The sequence below is a fragment of the Cupressus sempervirens genome, chromosome 4, assembly GCF_028749045.1.
Source record: "Cupressus sempervirens isolate cs-2001-9-10 chromosome 4, ASM2874904v1, whole genome shotgun sequence".
NCBI classification, from domain to species: domain Eukaryota; kingdom Viridiplantae; phylum Streptophyta; class Pinopsida; order Cupressales; family Cupressaceae; genus Cupressus; species Cupressus sempervirens.
The window spans coordinates 552089470-552104853 of NC_143121.1; the positions used below are offsets into that span (position 1 = coordinate 552089470).

Consider the following 15384-nt stretch of genomic DNA (forward strand, 5'->3'; position numbering starts at 1 on the left):
CAGTCATATTGATAGTTTCATTTCTTTTGTTTACAATACCATTTAAGAAATTGAAGGTAGATTTGTACATTATTTAATCACCCTTTTTCAGTTTATTGTAGATGGAACAATTACATAGGAAAAAAATGAAGATTGTGTTTGTTGTAGACATCACTAGTATTAGAGATGTTGCTTAACTTATCACACTCCTATTTTTCCTCATGCCACCCATTAGAACGGGCTTAATTGACTTTCAAGGTTGGATTTCAATAATATAATATTTCAATTTTTTTTTTTTTAAATTGATATTAAGAAACTACGAATTAATAGATGATATGAACTAAAATGAGGTTTACAAAAGTATTTGTTTATAAATAAATTTGGTGTAGGAGGTTTACCAAGATTGTATTGTTATGCAATAAAGTATTTTTGATTAATGTTTAGTCAGATCAAAATATATTTAAAGAGTGCATTTTATCTAAATTTATCTATTATTAGATATTTTAGAATTGGAAGAGAATAAATACAATCTTATTAACTTTTAATGTAAATTCTAAAATTATCATATACAAAATTAATTGTATTTTAAAAACTAAAATTTGCACTCTTCAATTTATCCTCAAATCCAAAATAATAACAGTGAATATTTAATATCAAGAGATATATTTAATGTTAAGAAATAAAAAATTATAATTTAGATGTAAATATTTATATTATTGTTATACACAAGTCTTAGATTGATTGTAAATGTAATTGATAAACTTATGAACATCTCATTCATTTAATAATTTTCTTATCATTTTTAAAACTATTTTGTAAAAAGTGAAAGTTTCATTGAATATTCTACATAATTATACATTTTATAAGAAATAGTGAAGTATCACTTAGATAAAATAAAGAGCTTTTAAATTATATATAATAAAGAAAATTGTGATTTTTTGATAGGTAATGAGTCCAAGTCTAGATAATTTATTATTTTATTATTATTATTTGTTGAGATTAATTTGTGCTAAGTTGAGTAGACTCGAACCCAAGAAGGTCTCTTAGATGATAAGCTCACAATTTATCATTGTGTTTAGGATCTTGCCTAGAAAAATGTGAAAATTATGAATTCTAAAATATTTCAAAGTAGGTACGAGTTGGGTAATGTTCTCAATAAGGAGGACACTATCCATAAAGAGGTTGTCTCCTTTTTAAAAAAATATGCTTAAATCAATGAGGGTCAGGCATGATTTTTTTGTCATTCTTGATTGCATTCCCAAGCTTGTTACTTATCAACAAAATGAAAATATGATGAGACATTTCTTGCTAAAAAGATCCAAAAGGTTGTGTTTGGCATGGATGCAGACATGGCCCTAGGCCTAGATGGTTTCACTCCTTTTTTTTTCAACAATGTTGGGGTTTAATGAGGAGAGATATGTTATGGGCAGTAGAGGATTCAACGACTAATTCTAACATGCTAGGGACATTCAATTCGACCTTCGTTACCCTCATCCCTAAGTAAGAACATCCAAACACATTTGTTGAATTTAGACCTATCTCACTATGTAACACAATTTGCGAAATCTTCACAAAGGAAATTGTGGCAAGTCTGGCTGATATTATCACTCTCATCATTTTGGAGCAACAATGGGGATTTGTTCCAAGTAGAAATACTATGGAGGGAGCTTTGGTGGCTCATGAAGTTCTTAACTCAATCTAGTTTGAAGGCTCACCGACCATGGTTCTTAAGTTGGAAACGATGAAGGCGTATGATAGAGTGAGTTGGAAGTTCTTGAGAGAAATTCTCGATAGGTTTGGGTTCCATAAGAAGTGGATTAAGTGAGAATGCCATGGATTACAAGAGCTAAGTTATTAGTCCTTATGAATGGCTCTCCATGTGGCTTTTTCTTAGCTTCTAAAGGAGTTAGACATGGCGATTCCTTGTCTCTAGGTAAGTGCACCAAGATGGTATGCTAAAGGGGTATAAGTGGACAACTTTTTTTTGAAATCAGGTAAATCTAATCTTGGAAGACCCATTTGAGGGTCATGCACTCAAAATGAGAAAATGTTTAAAACACAAAAATTATAGTACTTTTAATCTAGTTTTTAAACTATTAATGATTTTTTACAATGGATAAGATTAAGAGGGTCAAACCCCGTACGCACAAAAAACTATTCATGTTTTCTGCTAAAAAATATAACATAGTTGTTTCTATGCACTCCGCAAAACATATAGTTATATTTTGTATTTTGTAAAACCCTTTGGTATTATGATAAATAAGAGCAAGATTTACAAGTTTTTATTTTATTTTTATAATTTTGTGACAAGTAGTTTTTTTCTATGATTTTTTGAAGTGACCCATCTTGAAATTCTAGTATCTCTTCATGTGCATGGCATAACTTGCATCAAAATAATCTAAAATCAAATCACTTTTTAAAAAAAAGTTTATAGAATCAAGTGCAAAATAATAATATGTAATTTATTTTCCATTTGGTTAGGTAGACCAAAAGTTATTCAAAAAATGGTAGATATATGTTTGAGAGGACTGTCAAGACATTGATATAGAAAAAAGAACTTCAGAATGCTAATGTTGTCTACAAATTTAAAAAAAGTATGGTTAGAAAGGCAAGAAAATATGGAAGAAGAGGAGCTGCAATTGGAAAAGAATGGCGAATTCTTTGATGTGCAACAGATAAAAGGTATTTGGCGTGATGTGCTTGGTTGTATTCGCGAATATTTCATCCTTGATGGAAGAAATAAAAGGGTGCACAAATTCCACTTTGTCTTCCTTAACCATTTCAGGTACAAGGACAAAATTTCCTTCCCTTTCTATTTGCAGTTTTCTTTGTTCCAAAGTTTGAATGCCCATAAAAAGAAACGATCTCGACCCATATTACATGAAGGTCTAATTTTACTCATTGAGGGTTTTTGTAAAAATAAGTCCATTGCTTCATCCCCATCCACTGGCAAGTATAATAGTCCTAATCTTGTTAAAGGAAAAACAGATGAGAGTGTTAAAAAGAAAATAAAGGCTAAACTGAATCCCTCCAACTCTCGAAGACAAATTGAGGAAGAGGAAACTAAGGGGGAGAGCACTGATGGCTCAGATAAGGATGCCCCTAAGGAAGAGGAGGGGACAGATGCTGGGGAGTTTAGCTCTAACCTAGATGGTTACTCAAATTCGAAAGACAATAATGAGGATGGGAGAGAGGAAGATACCACAGAGGTGAATTCGGAACAAAGCAAGTCTAAAAATGAGGACACTCAAATCGTGTCTGGGGGAGGTGATAAAGAGAAAGAAAATGATGATTTAGCCATTTTGAGTCAGGAGGAAAACATAGGGAAAGTTTCCACTCCTCTTAAGGAAACTGAGGGATATGATAAGGAGGGCCAGAGCCACCATATTCATGTGGAGCCTGGTGAGGTGGAGTCGTTGGATGAGGGGATTCAAATTGATAAAGATGGCCCTGTTCCACACACCACTGCTGATGATGCAGGTGACTCCTTGGTGACGGAAACCAAACTCTCCTTCCTTCACTCTTCTAAACAAAAAGCTGACTCTTTCCTTCAAGTCGATTCCTGGTTATATAATGAAATAATGGGGCTAAAGAAGAAAATGGATACCTTGCAACATAACTAGGTGGCTGACCGGGCTATTATTCAACACATGGAGGTGCAAATGGGAGATACCCCCAAAAAACTAAAGGATTATGAGCAAAATCTTAGACTGCTCATTAGGGAAAGTGGATAAAAAATGGAGCAAGTTACCTCTAGCATCTGTGTAGTTGTGGCGACTTTAGGTAAAAGAGTTAATGAAGGAACCATATCTTCGGAGGGCCCAAGCAAGAGGACAAGACAGAGTTCAAGGAAAAAAGCTTTGATTGCTGCTACTTCTTCGACTGCTAACTCCATCCAGGACACAGCTAAGATTGGTAAGGAGGCTGTGAAAATATTACGAAATTGCAATAGTTTCCTGGGTCTTCTTCTTTGGTCGGGTTCCTGTGCAGGTCTTGTTTGCTGGCTGGTTCTTCTGGTTCCTATGTTTGGTCCTATTTTTTGGTTTTTTGGTTTTAACTTGTACTGTCGGTTCCAGGTCCTTGTAAAACTTGGGTTTTTTATCTAGACTTTTTTAGTAGTTTCAGGTCCCTGTAAAACCTGATTTTGATGCTACTTTTCAGTAGGTTTTTGGGCTCTTTCCTGTTGGATGGCTTGTTTTTTCCTTTTTTGAGGATGTGAAAGGGTTTCGGGGTCCCTTCAAAACCCATTTTTACTGTAATCTAAAACATGTGAGATTATGGTGGTAATTTTAGAGATACCCACTTCACCTTTTGCAAACCTGATGAAGTCAAAGATGAGAATTGATCTTAGAAGATGAAAAAACATTGAAAGCAACAAAAATAGAGGGAAAACATAACCCAAGCCTTTGGGTAGTTTAACAGGCCTATTACCAAGCATAAACTTGATCGTGCTTTTAAAAAAAAACAAAATATGATCACATTATGCTTTGTAAGAGTAAATTGTCATACTAGACATAATGCAATCGCATTAAGCTTAGTAAAACTATACTACCCATAATGTGATTGCACTATGCCTATGTAAAAGTAAAGTCGATTGTTCAAAGACCTAATAGGCCTAATTAGGCCTAGTTAAAGAATCAACTACCCAAACATGGATTGATCTCACCAAATAAATGACCAGATCAAATAGGGCACTCTTAAAAATGTCTAGATCTTGATTTTCATGCTTTGAATCAACCATACAAGGGACACATTAGAACCATTGAGTGTGCCCTATACTTGTTCATGATGGAATTGATTTCATGGTTATATATTGTTATGCCTAGTCTGCATTTTTCAATTGTTTTATCTGGTTCAAAATATTGTGAGAGAGATTAGAAAAAATATTGCAAGGAAAACATGTGTATTACCAAAGACTGTCCAAAGCCCATCATAGAAGGAGTGTGGTAGAGGGACGATGCATCATAAATTTTATATGAAATTCAAATGCCAATTCTATCAAGGAAAGTTTAGCTCTTAAAACATAGACAATGGATCTTGGAATCATTTAGATTGTTGTCCATCCAAATGGTGACCCTTACAAAGCCAACCTGATTACAATGCAACAATACAATGTAAGGTCAGGATATAGGAAAGAGATTTTTTGGGTTGAACTAGAAGATAAATCATCTTCTAAAGAAATGACAGAGACTGTCAATGAAAGCTCTGAGGTACATTGATTTGTTTTAGTCAACTTCTCTTCATTTTTTTTGTCATGTAGGAAAATTGATGGGTTTTTGTGTGTATGTTGAATAGGAGGAAGAAGGATATGAAATTGAGCCAAGGGTGCGTTACCATGACAAACAAGAAAACTTGCAGCAATATTCTTGTCAAATGGTCAGACAAATTATTGGTTACAAGAGTGGTGCAAATTTTTGTGACAATTTAGTAGTTACATGTGTCATCTTCTTTAAAAGTTTTAGTTATATTAGGTGTTAAGTGCAACCAGGGTGAATGTTAACTAGGTCTTCCTAGTCTCAACAATCTCATGAATCATTAGAGCATGTCAATATGCCACTACCACCACATTTAGAGGGCATGGAAATATAGCCATCATTATCCTATGTGGTATGCTTAATTAAAATTCCATCAACTAACTTGTATGCATGTGAACTCAATAAATAAATTTGAAACAAGAGAGGTAAAATCTTCCATGATACTCTAGTAGTTGTAGGTGTCATCTTCATCACACGTTTTAGGTATATCACATATTAAGTGAAACTAAGGTGAATGTTAACTAGGTCTTTCTAGTCTCAACAATCTCAGGAATCATTAGAGTCCGTCAATATTCCACCACCACTAGATTTGGAGCGCATAGAAATGCAACAATCATTATTCTATGCGGTCCACTTAATTAAAGGTCCATCAACCAACTTGTATGTGTGTGTACTTAAAAACTAAATTTGAAACCAAAGAGATAAAATTTTCCATGATCGTCTAGCAGTTGCAGGTGTCATCTTCATCACAAGTTTTAGTTATATCGTGTGTTAAGTAGAACTGAGGTGAATGTTAACTAGGTTTTCCTAGTCTTGACAATCTCAAGAATCATTAGAGCTTGTTAATATGCCACCACCACCAGATTTGGAGGGCATGAGAATGAAACCATCATTATCCTATGTGATACACTTTATTTCATATGTTGAATCATTTTATCACTTATATACATGAACTTGTTTCCATGTAACAAATGTCTATATAAATATTTGGGTTGAAATATGTAGTTACGACTTTACATGTTAATGAGGTATGTAGTTTTGTCATTTGTGTCAAATTGTTATAAATATTGTTGTTTCCATGAAATAAATATTTCTTTTGGATTTCTCAAGAAGTCTTGTCATTTCTTTTGAATATTTCTCTTGGATTTATGTTGTTTCCATAGCCAATTTTCTTCTTGACCACTGCAATATTTTTTCCTTAGTTGAACAATTTGTAATTAGTTGATATACATACACAATTTTCTCTTGGCCAATCCTTTAGGCATGTGATTGAGGCTGCAGATCCACAAAAGCGCTGAAATCTAAATCTAGTGAAAGAATAGTATTAGATCTATCAAGTGTCGAAAGGGGCCAAAAGGGGTCCTAAAACTTCTCGAAAGGGATATTATTTGACCCATATGACCCCTTGGGAAACACTACAACCATTAAGTGTGCTTTAAGGGGTCTTACAACCCCTTATGGAACACTTGATGGATCTAATACTATTCTTCAACCAGATCTAGATTTCAACCCTTTTATGGATCTATAGGCTCAATCATGAGCCTAAAAGATTGGCTAAGAGAAAATTGTAATTGTATATCAATTGATTACAAAATATTTAGTTGAGGACAAAATATTGTAGTGATCAAGAGGAAAAATGACTATGGAGAATTTGGTTATGAGTCCTGTTAAGACTAAAACTATTAACGAATTACTTAGGATTAAAAGACAATGCCCATCTGGTTAATTGGAAAGACATAGAAGAGATTCTTGGACCCATGATAGAAGTTACAAATAAAGACCTGAAGAGATAGGAAGGGGAAAGTGACAAAGGAAAGAAGTAAGAAATGCATGTGAACTTATGTCAGACGATGATGAAGAATACTCACCATCTACTAGTAGCTCAAGTAGTGACAAAAGGTTTTCATTGCACATGTACTCAGAAGCAAAATTTTCAAATAGGGAAGTGACAAGTTCTGTGGAATATCTATAGAGCAATGTGAACTCTCTCTCTCTCTCTCTCTCTCTCTCTCTCTCTCTCTCTCTCTCTCTCGCATCTCCTCCCCCCTCTCTATATCTCATTCTCAACCTCTCTATGAGAACTAGATGCAATGCTTTTAGTTCTTCATACCATAATCACATTTTATTACACATAACAAAATCATGTGATCATGTTAGGTCTAAGATGATTTTTTTAATGATATTTCTTTGCTCATTAATGAGCCAAGCCCCATTTTGAAATTTGATGAAAAGTACACAACGAGATCACAATATGTGTAGTTTTGACTTTTTTTCACAATGTCCAATTTTTTGCACTACCAAAACCTTGTGACATGGTTTATGATCTTCATTATTAGTAGGTTTTAAGTGACAGGTCTTCCTATAATTTCTCTTTGTTGTGATCTGTGTGATGATTAGGAAAGGTACATTAGATCTACTTGTATATCTATAAAATAAGTAAGAACTAATGATTTGACCTAGCAAATTACACATCATTAGTCTCATTAAGAATTTATAACTTTAAAAATAAGACAATCATCATGGCAAAATTGGACACATCAAGTACACAAATAAACAATTCATTTAAACTATATGGACATTCTAATCAAACAAATGTATCAAGAATTATATAGTACAACAATCTTTAATTATAGCTTATAAATTCATATATTTTACATCGTAAGTAGGGAGAGTGATTTTTTCTGCTACCTATCCTCTTTCTACAAGAAACTTGCAATAATATAAATAAAAACTAATGCGATTATAGAATGTAAGAATTTGCTAACCTAAAATGACATCTCTAATTGATTCAACCATTAAATAATGATACAATTTTATTTGAATCTCAAGTTCTTTATCATAAAAATGCATCTCAACTTCTTGACCATCAAAATGCTCCATAAATGACAACTAAGAATAATCTTGAATGCACCCTTAGAATTATATAAATTGGTAACATTCTTCATATCACATCTTCAACCATACAATATCTAGAATCATGTATTAAATATGATATTTTCCCCTTTCCAATCTAATACACTTAACATTAGCTTAAATCCAAAATAGTAAACCTCAACTGAAACAACATATTCCAAACATTATGAGGGTCTGAGGACAGATGCTTAAAGAAACTATATGTCTTTCTGACATATGATTGGGCTAAGGTCTTGCTAGCGAAAAAGGGCAAGGAAAAGGCTAAATTTTAAGCCTTTGTTATTCTATGTTTTATTTGCTATGCTATGGTTCTGTTGTGATGTTTCAGCTAGTAACTTTTTGGATTGACTGATGATGACCTTTATGGACTTGAATAACTTTTTAAGTAGTTGTAGTAGGTATATTTTAAGTAGGTATAGATGGTATGTTTATATTTCTGTTAATTAGAAGAATAATGCTCTGGTTGCTATTAATTTTGCTACAATGTTAGATAAGAACTTGTACTGGCTGTGCAAGTTTTGAGGGGCTGTGTTTTTTGATATTAAGGGATGGAGCTGTAGTGTTGATAGTTTAGTTAAGTTGGTTATCTGCTTTGAATGGTTTAACCATTATTTTGTTATAAGCATCAACCCCCTTATTTTTTGGGTGGTTTAATATAAAAAATATATATTCCAAATATTAGAATCATACTTTGTCCATATAATGATAATGTATCTTGGAACATGACCTTAAGATATCTTTGAAAATAAAATTATGAACACTCAACCAACATTTAAAAAATTAGAAGTTTTATTTTAGTTGTATTTGAATATCTATAAATAGATACATATTAATTTGAAACTAAGATTTCTTTGATGAAAGACTTTTTATTAAAAATAAAAAATATTATTCCCTAAATACAATATTAATTCTATTGAAAGAATATAGTAGTTCTTTTGTATGAGACCTTCCAAACCTCTTTACACCAAAGTACAATTGATAGTTTGTAAAAAACAAGAATTAAAATTATTCGTTTCAAAACGATTGAAAATCGTATAAAAATATTATTAGTTTCCCCAAAACAATTGAAATCGTTTACTTTGTGCCATGGCAATCCTCGTGGTTTACAAGATTGTCTAAAATTTAAATCATTTATATTCTGAGATGGGTCGTTTTGTGAATGCGGACGATCCAACTAACATTCAAGGCAGAGACTTTGCCCAGGGGGGAGAAATATTTGGGGCAAATGATAATGGGATAGTGTGGTTAGTGAGGCTATGGCAGACGAAGAATTGGGTGTTCATTTGAGCGAGGAAGTATGGCGGAACATTCTGGAACGGCTAAGCGTAGCAGAGCTGGGGCGAGCTGCCTGCGTCTGTCGCCTCTGGAATTCTATTGCCTCTGATACGGAACTTCAAATTAACGCATTCAAGGCGCCCTGGAAATTGAAGGAGGTTATTGGCAGGCCGTCTTCCAGAAGCTTCTGGCAGGTCACGTCTCTTTCTCGCTTCGCAATTTCGCACAAGCTCAAGCGCTCTGATACCATGGCCGGCCTCGCCATCAAGTACCAAGTCCATGTTTGTTTCATTTCCCTTCTGCGCCTCCCCTTATCATCTTTCTCAATGTTCCTTTCGTGGAAATCAATCGCAACTTAGCCGCTTTTTATGCATATTTTGTGATTGGGATGTTCTACTGTATTTGGCCTTTTGTTTAGAAGAGGGAAAACTTTGTAGACTGGAAAAGTTGGAATTTAGAACATCACACCATGGTATCCAGATGCAGGATAGTATATGTGTAACTGTAAATTTGAAATCTTTAACTGTATAGACTTCAAATCCCCATGCTTTATTGATTGCTTCCACCGTACCTGCTCATACGTGGGACTTTGCAGCGTCTCATGCATTTCATATTTGCTTGCTTACTATTTACAAGACAAGTATATGAGCTGATAGTTCATGATGAGATCTTAACTTCAATTGAAAAAATAGTGATGAACATATGGAATTTTAAAGAGGGTGTACGATTGAATAATTTCTTTCTCGGTGGATCTATCTTTCTCTTGCTTCACTTTCAATAAGTTGGAGACCACGAGAAAACCAAAGCAAAACAATTGAATGTACAACAAGCCACCAGCAAAGAAACAGAGCTTCTATGTGGCGCTCGGAGCGTAGAATTATCCACGAGAAATGGTTCCCTCTCTTAATCTACCGAGTCATACCACCGATCCAGTCAAGTCCTTAAATCCTTTAGCTTGAAACTTTTATCGCACGTATGCCAATATATACTGATCTGGGTCATCTATTTTCTGTTGATAGACTTCTATTTTCTGTCTTCTATGTACCATCAGTTGGAATCAATCATTACTGTCACAGTCATGATCAATCTCTTGCAATAGCATCAGCCTTAAAAAATAATAGCCGACTGCCAGTCAGATTATATGATAAAATAGGAAATGGAACTGGCAGTATCGCTCACAGACAAATTTGAACAATTTCAGTGCTCAAAGCTGAGTTAGAAAAATTGTTTAACTCACTAACAAACACGCATCAATGTATGGTAGGTTCTAAAAGTGCAGCCTATTCACCGCCTATTCACTGACAACTGATGGTCCTTGGTGGAATAGCTGATTTATGACCCAAAATCTCCCTGGAAACAGTCTTTGCTTTGGACACCCACTAGGTTGAAGTTTGCACTGGTCTGATCTATGAGGGAGCGGTCCTTGATTATCAAGGGGCCATGATCTGGCAAGTATTAGTCTCAGTCTTGTTAGGAGAGGGTTTTGAAGGGCTGAAAGGTTAAGTTTGGCTTTAAATTTTGGATTCAGTCCTCAAACTTGTATTCATTTCCAGCCTCCAGTAGTTTTTTTGTTGTTGTTTCAAGGCATGTGGTAAGATAAAGAAGTGGCAGAGCCAAATGAAGAATGGGAGAAAGGACAAGTTTAAGATTTTAACACTTTTTGTTGTTGTTTCAAGGCATGTGGTAAGATAAAGAAGTGGCAGAGCCGAATGAAGAACATGAGAAAGGACAAGTTAAAGATTTTAACACTTATAATTTTTTGGTTGATGGCTGGGATCGCCCAAAACAGGTTGAATCCAATCTTGTTTGGGCATTAATGCTCAAAATCATAAGATTTCCGACCTTCCATTTTAGCTCCAATCTTTGATGTCATGCTTGGAATCATGAAAACTTAGCAAATTTGTTGAGAATGACTTGAAGAATGAAAATTTTGGTGGCTTGAGGACTTCGGAAACATTTCGAGTTTGGCTGGGATTGCCCAGAACAGGTAGGAATGCAACCTTTTTTGGGCATTTTTGCCCAAAAGAGATCTTTGAGCTTCCATTTTGAACAATTCTTTATCTTAGGCCAGAAACATTAAGTATTTAACAAATTTGATGAGAGAACGACTTGGAAGGTGGGAAACTTCAGGGGCGATTGATTAAGTTTTCATGAGGATTGCCCAAGTAGGGCCGGATTCCAACCCTACTCGGGCATTAATTGCCCCAAGATCTGGGATTTCTGCTCCTTAGTTTTAGCTTGAAGTTTAAAGGTGAATTAGAAGAAAATGAGTGAACGTTGAGTTAAAAGGTCTGATTGGGGAAGTAATAATGGGCAGATTAGAGCTCGTTTTCAATGGAAACACCCAAGGAGGGTTCAAGTCAACATATCAAAGTGAAAATTTGGATTGAGATCAAAGTGAATTTGAAAATCAAGTTCAAGTTAGGTTCAAAAATCCAAGATGCATGATCAAGTCAAAGCCATGAGAAAAGTTTAGAGGATGGAGGGAAGTTGAAGGATGGATTAACAGGAGCCATTTCAATCATCTATGGGAGGCTAATAGTTTCGGAAGAGTTAATCAAAGTTAGAAGGATTGGAAATCAAGATTCTCTTCATGAGGAGTTACTTTCTAACAATCGAGCAAGAAAAATTTGCAGTTTTAACAAACACCTTCTATATGCCAAGATTCTGAGCACGTTTCGTTAAATAAATCTGCAAGTTAAGGTTGACAAGGTGGCACCTAGCTGTCTTCTTAAATCAGAAATTCTAGATTCAAGCACAAGCAATCACATCATGACAAGCGTCCAGTTTTCTCATTGGTTGTTCGAATCATTGTAATTTTCTTATTGGCCCATGAATTGGTGCCCACATGCAATTGGTTGTAAATTTGGCAGCCCTAATTAAGGTTTGTGGGGTTAAATCCTCGCCGTTGATCTTCAATTGATCTCGGCCCTTCAATTTAATTGGACATTTATAAAAGGCCAAGGCCTTCTCATTTGTTAAGAGTTGAATTCGAGAGATTAGGAGACTAGAGAAAGTTAGAGAGTAGAAATAAGTGGGCTAACTGAGGTAAAAACTTTATCAAATTGTTGCTATAATGCTTTCAAAGTAATGGATAGTTCATTGTTGGTTCATTATGGTGAATTACTTAATATTGAACTTTGAAGTATTGTATGATTTCCTCAAATTTTCCCTTGGAGTAGATTTCATTTCATGTTGAAGTAGCTTAGTTGGATGAAAGTTATTGTGGGTGTTTTGCTTGCTTGACTCAAACAAATCCGGGCCACTAGCCTCTTGCTGATGGTAGGAGTGCCTTGTGTGGTTAGCCAATGGTTGAAAGTACTTAACTTCAACTGATATCCAACCTTTAGTTTGCATCTATTGATGGGATTGAAGATGGTAGATACTGATTTGAAAACCATTTGAGTGTTCCTTAGAATATTGCACTAAGTGGGTGGAGTCATTGATTAAACTACATCTAGTAGAGTCCAAGTCATCCATGATTCCTTGCATTCATAGTTAGAAGCAGAAGTAGAAATTAATTTTAAGTAAGTTGAGAAGGCAAGGGTTTAAAATCAAAGCAGTATTTTTGTTGCACATCGTGAAGCCAAATCTTTAGAAGTGCAAGGGTTAGCAAATCACATTATTTCATTGAGCGAATGTCCACAATTGAAGGAACCTTGTAGTCATTGCATGATCTACCTTTGCAAGCTTAGCATGAGAGATGACCTTATATCAAGAGAGGATTGAGTATTTAGTGTTACACCTCGAAACATTGAGTATTTGATTCTGTATGTTTTTGTGGAACAAAGCTCACATCAACACTTCCTTCCTTCAATAAAGAGTTAAAGCAACAAGCTTACCATGAGAGATGACCTTATATCAAGAGAGGATTGAGTATTTAGTGTTTCACCTCGAAACATTGAGTATTTGATTCTATATGTTGTATTGGAACAAAACTCACATCAACACTATCTTCCTTTAATAAAGAGTTAAAGCAACAAAATTAATACTTCCAAAAAAGACCAAGTAGTTGAGGGTGGTCCAATATTTGAAGCAGGTTGGATTGGGCATGAACAAACCGTTAACCCTTGATGCTTTTGATGAAGAAGAATTGAAGAGTATTAAATATTTGTTGTAATTTATATTCATTGTGTAATGACATTTGGAGACTTGAGTATATCATTTTTGCAATTATGAATGAATGATTTGTATATTCTATATATTGGAAGTTTGTATAATTATAATTCTATATATATATATATATATATATACACACACATACATACATACATACATACATACATACATATTTTCCCAATCTGTTATTCAACGGAAAAAATGTGCCATACCCACATACTGAGCTCCAGAAGTCATTCCTACACCTACAACACACCTAAACTGATAGCTTGAAAAACAAATAAAAAACCAAGCTCATAAGTGATTAGGGATCCAAAAATATAAACTCCATGTAAACAAATATGAGAATCATCCAACAGTCCATTCAATTCTTGTACAATGTTTGCAGAAACTTAATCAATTCTGTTTTATAATCCGGAAACAGGCTATCTATTTTTGGATCTACAAATGGCTTATAGTATATGGGATTCCACATCATTCCAATATGCAGGAACCTAATTGTGTATCAAATATGAGGTGTACATACCCTACCTCTCACAAGATTTGAAAGTAGACTGAAAGAGATCAAATGGTAGCAGCAATAAACAGTATAGAGGTGATTGTTTTGTGTTTTTGCTATGCCCCTAACCCTACAGAATGTTTTGTGTTATGAGTAGTCAGCTTGTGTCTACTTGTGGCTTGTGTTAAGATTATATCATTATTATAATCATAAAATATGTACTGAAGTTATCCTCCGAGTTGTATTTAAGTATCTAATTTGGCTTAGGTGGTATACGAGGCATAATAAGTATGTTATATAAAGGAGATATGGATTAGTTATTATCATCCTGTTAGAGTATTGTGTTCATGGTGAAGACAATTGGAGGTATCCACCTCAAAGAATTTCAGGAGATTGCCTAATCGAAGTGGCATATTATTATCAAGTATTTGCAGCATATTCCCTATTATATCTTCTATTGTATAAGTTATTCCATGAGAGTTCTTTAAAATTCTGCTGCTCCTTTTTTAGGAAATTGTTCTTAAATTTTACATGAGTTTCTTTGTGAAAGCAGACCTCCTAAATATTTAGTCTTTAACCAGACCTTCATGTTTTAGCCAGTGCATGTTGAGGAGGAAAATAAAGGGTTCCCCTTCTTCCGTTGCTAATACTAAAATTTTCTACACAGCCCTCAAAAGCAGAGGAATTATAGTAGCAAGAATGCTTTCAAGCTGAGATAATTGAAAACAGTTCAAAAGTCAACTAAGTAGCACATTTGCAAGTGGTTATACTGTTATTGGAGCTGAGGAAGCAAATTATCTGCTTGTTCATGTTAGAAGGTTGATCCTGTAAAGTTTCTACAAATTCTGAACAATCAAACTGATACAATGCCTTCAATCTACTTGCTGAAGATGATCTTTTGTATATCAGACTTGTATGAATTGTTACCAATAGTATAATATCAATTCTGGAAATGTTCTTATCCCTGCAATAAATCGTATATGGCTGTAGATGCTCAAGGAGCAGACTTGTATTTTCTGCGTGTTCTTTATCCACATCTACACCCTACCTAAATACAACCACCAAAGGGCATGTCCCTCTCTAGGTCGGCTTTATTTCATTCCAAGAAATCGGTGGCTATTATTTGATGACTATTGGTTAGTAACTAAACTAACCTTGTTTATTAATTTAGTTATTAACAATACTGCCCAAAAGAGACGCTGATTATAAGGAAATAGCAATTATATATAGGCCTGTATAGACTGATCTTGATCGATTTGGCAGTTCAGATCAGTATATTATAAGAGTTGCATGATATAAACTTAACACTCCCTCTTAACTTGATAATCATACTGAGAGATAACA

The 15384-nt window shown here is 34.4% G+C and overlaps 1 protein-coding gene across 2 annotated transcripts in view; it reads left to right on the plus strand.

The window, feature by feature from the left end:
* Positions 1-9308: 9308 nt before the first annotated feature.
* LOC149562375 (peptidoglycan-binding LysM domain-containing protein) overlaps positions 9309-15384 on the plus strand; it is a 44299-nt gene continuing 38223 nt past the window's right edge. The window contains exon 1 of one of the 2 annotated variants that reach the window (XM_089825899.1): positions 9309-9703. In XM_089825899.1, coding sequence (XP_089682025.1) covers positions 9404-9703 — 300 coding nt within the window. In that variant the 5' untranslated portion in view covers positions 9309-9403. The remainder of the gene's footprint in view (positions 9704-15384) is intronic. The other variant, XM_089825900.1, reaches the window with a different exon arrangement.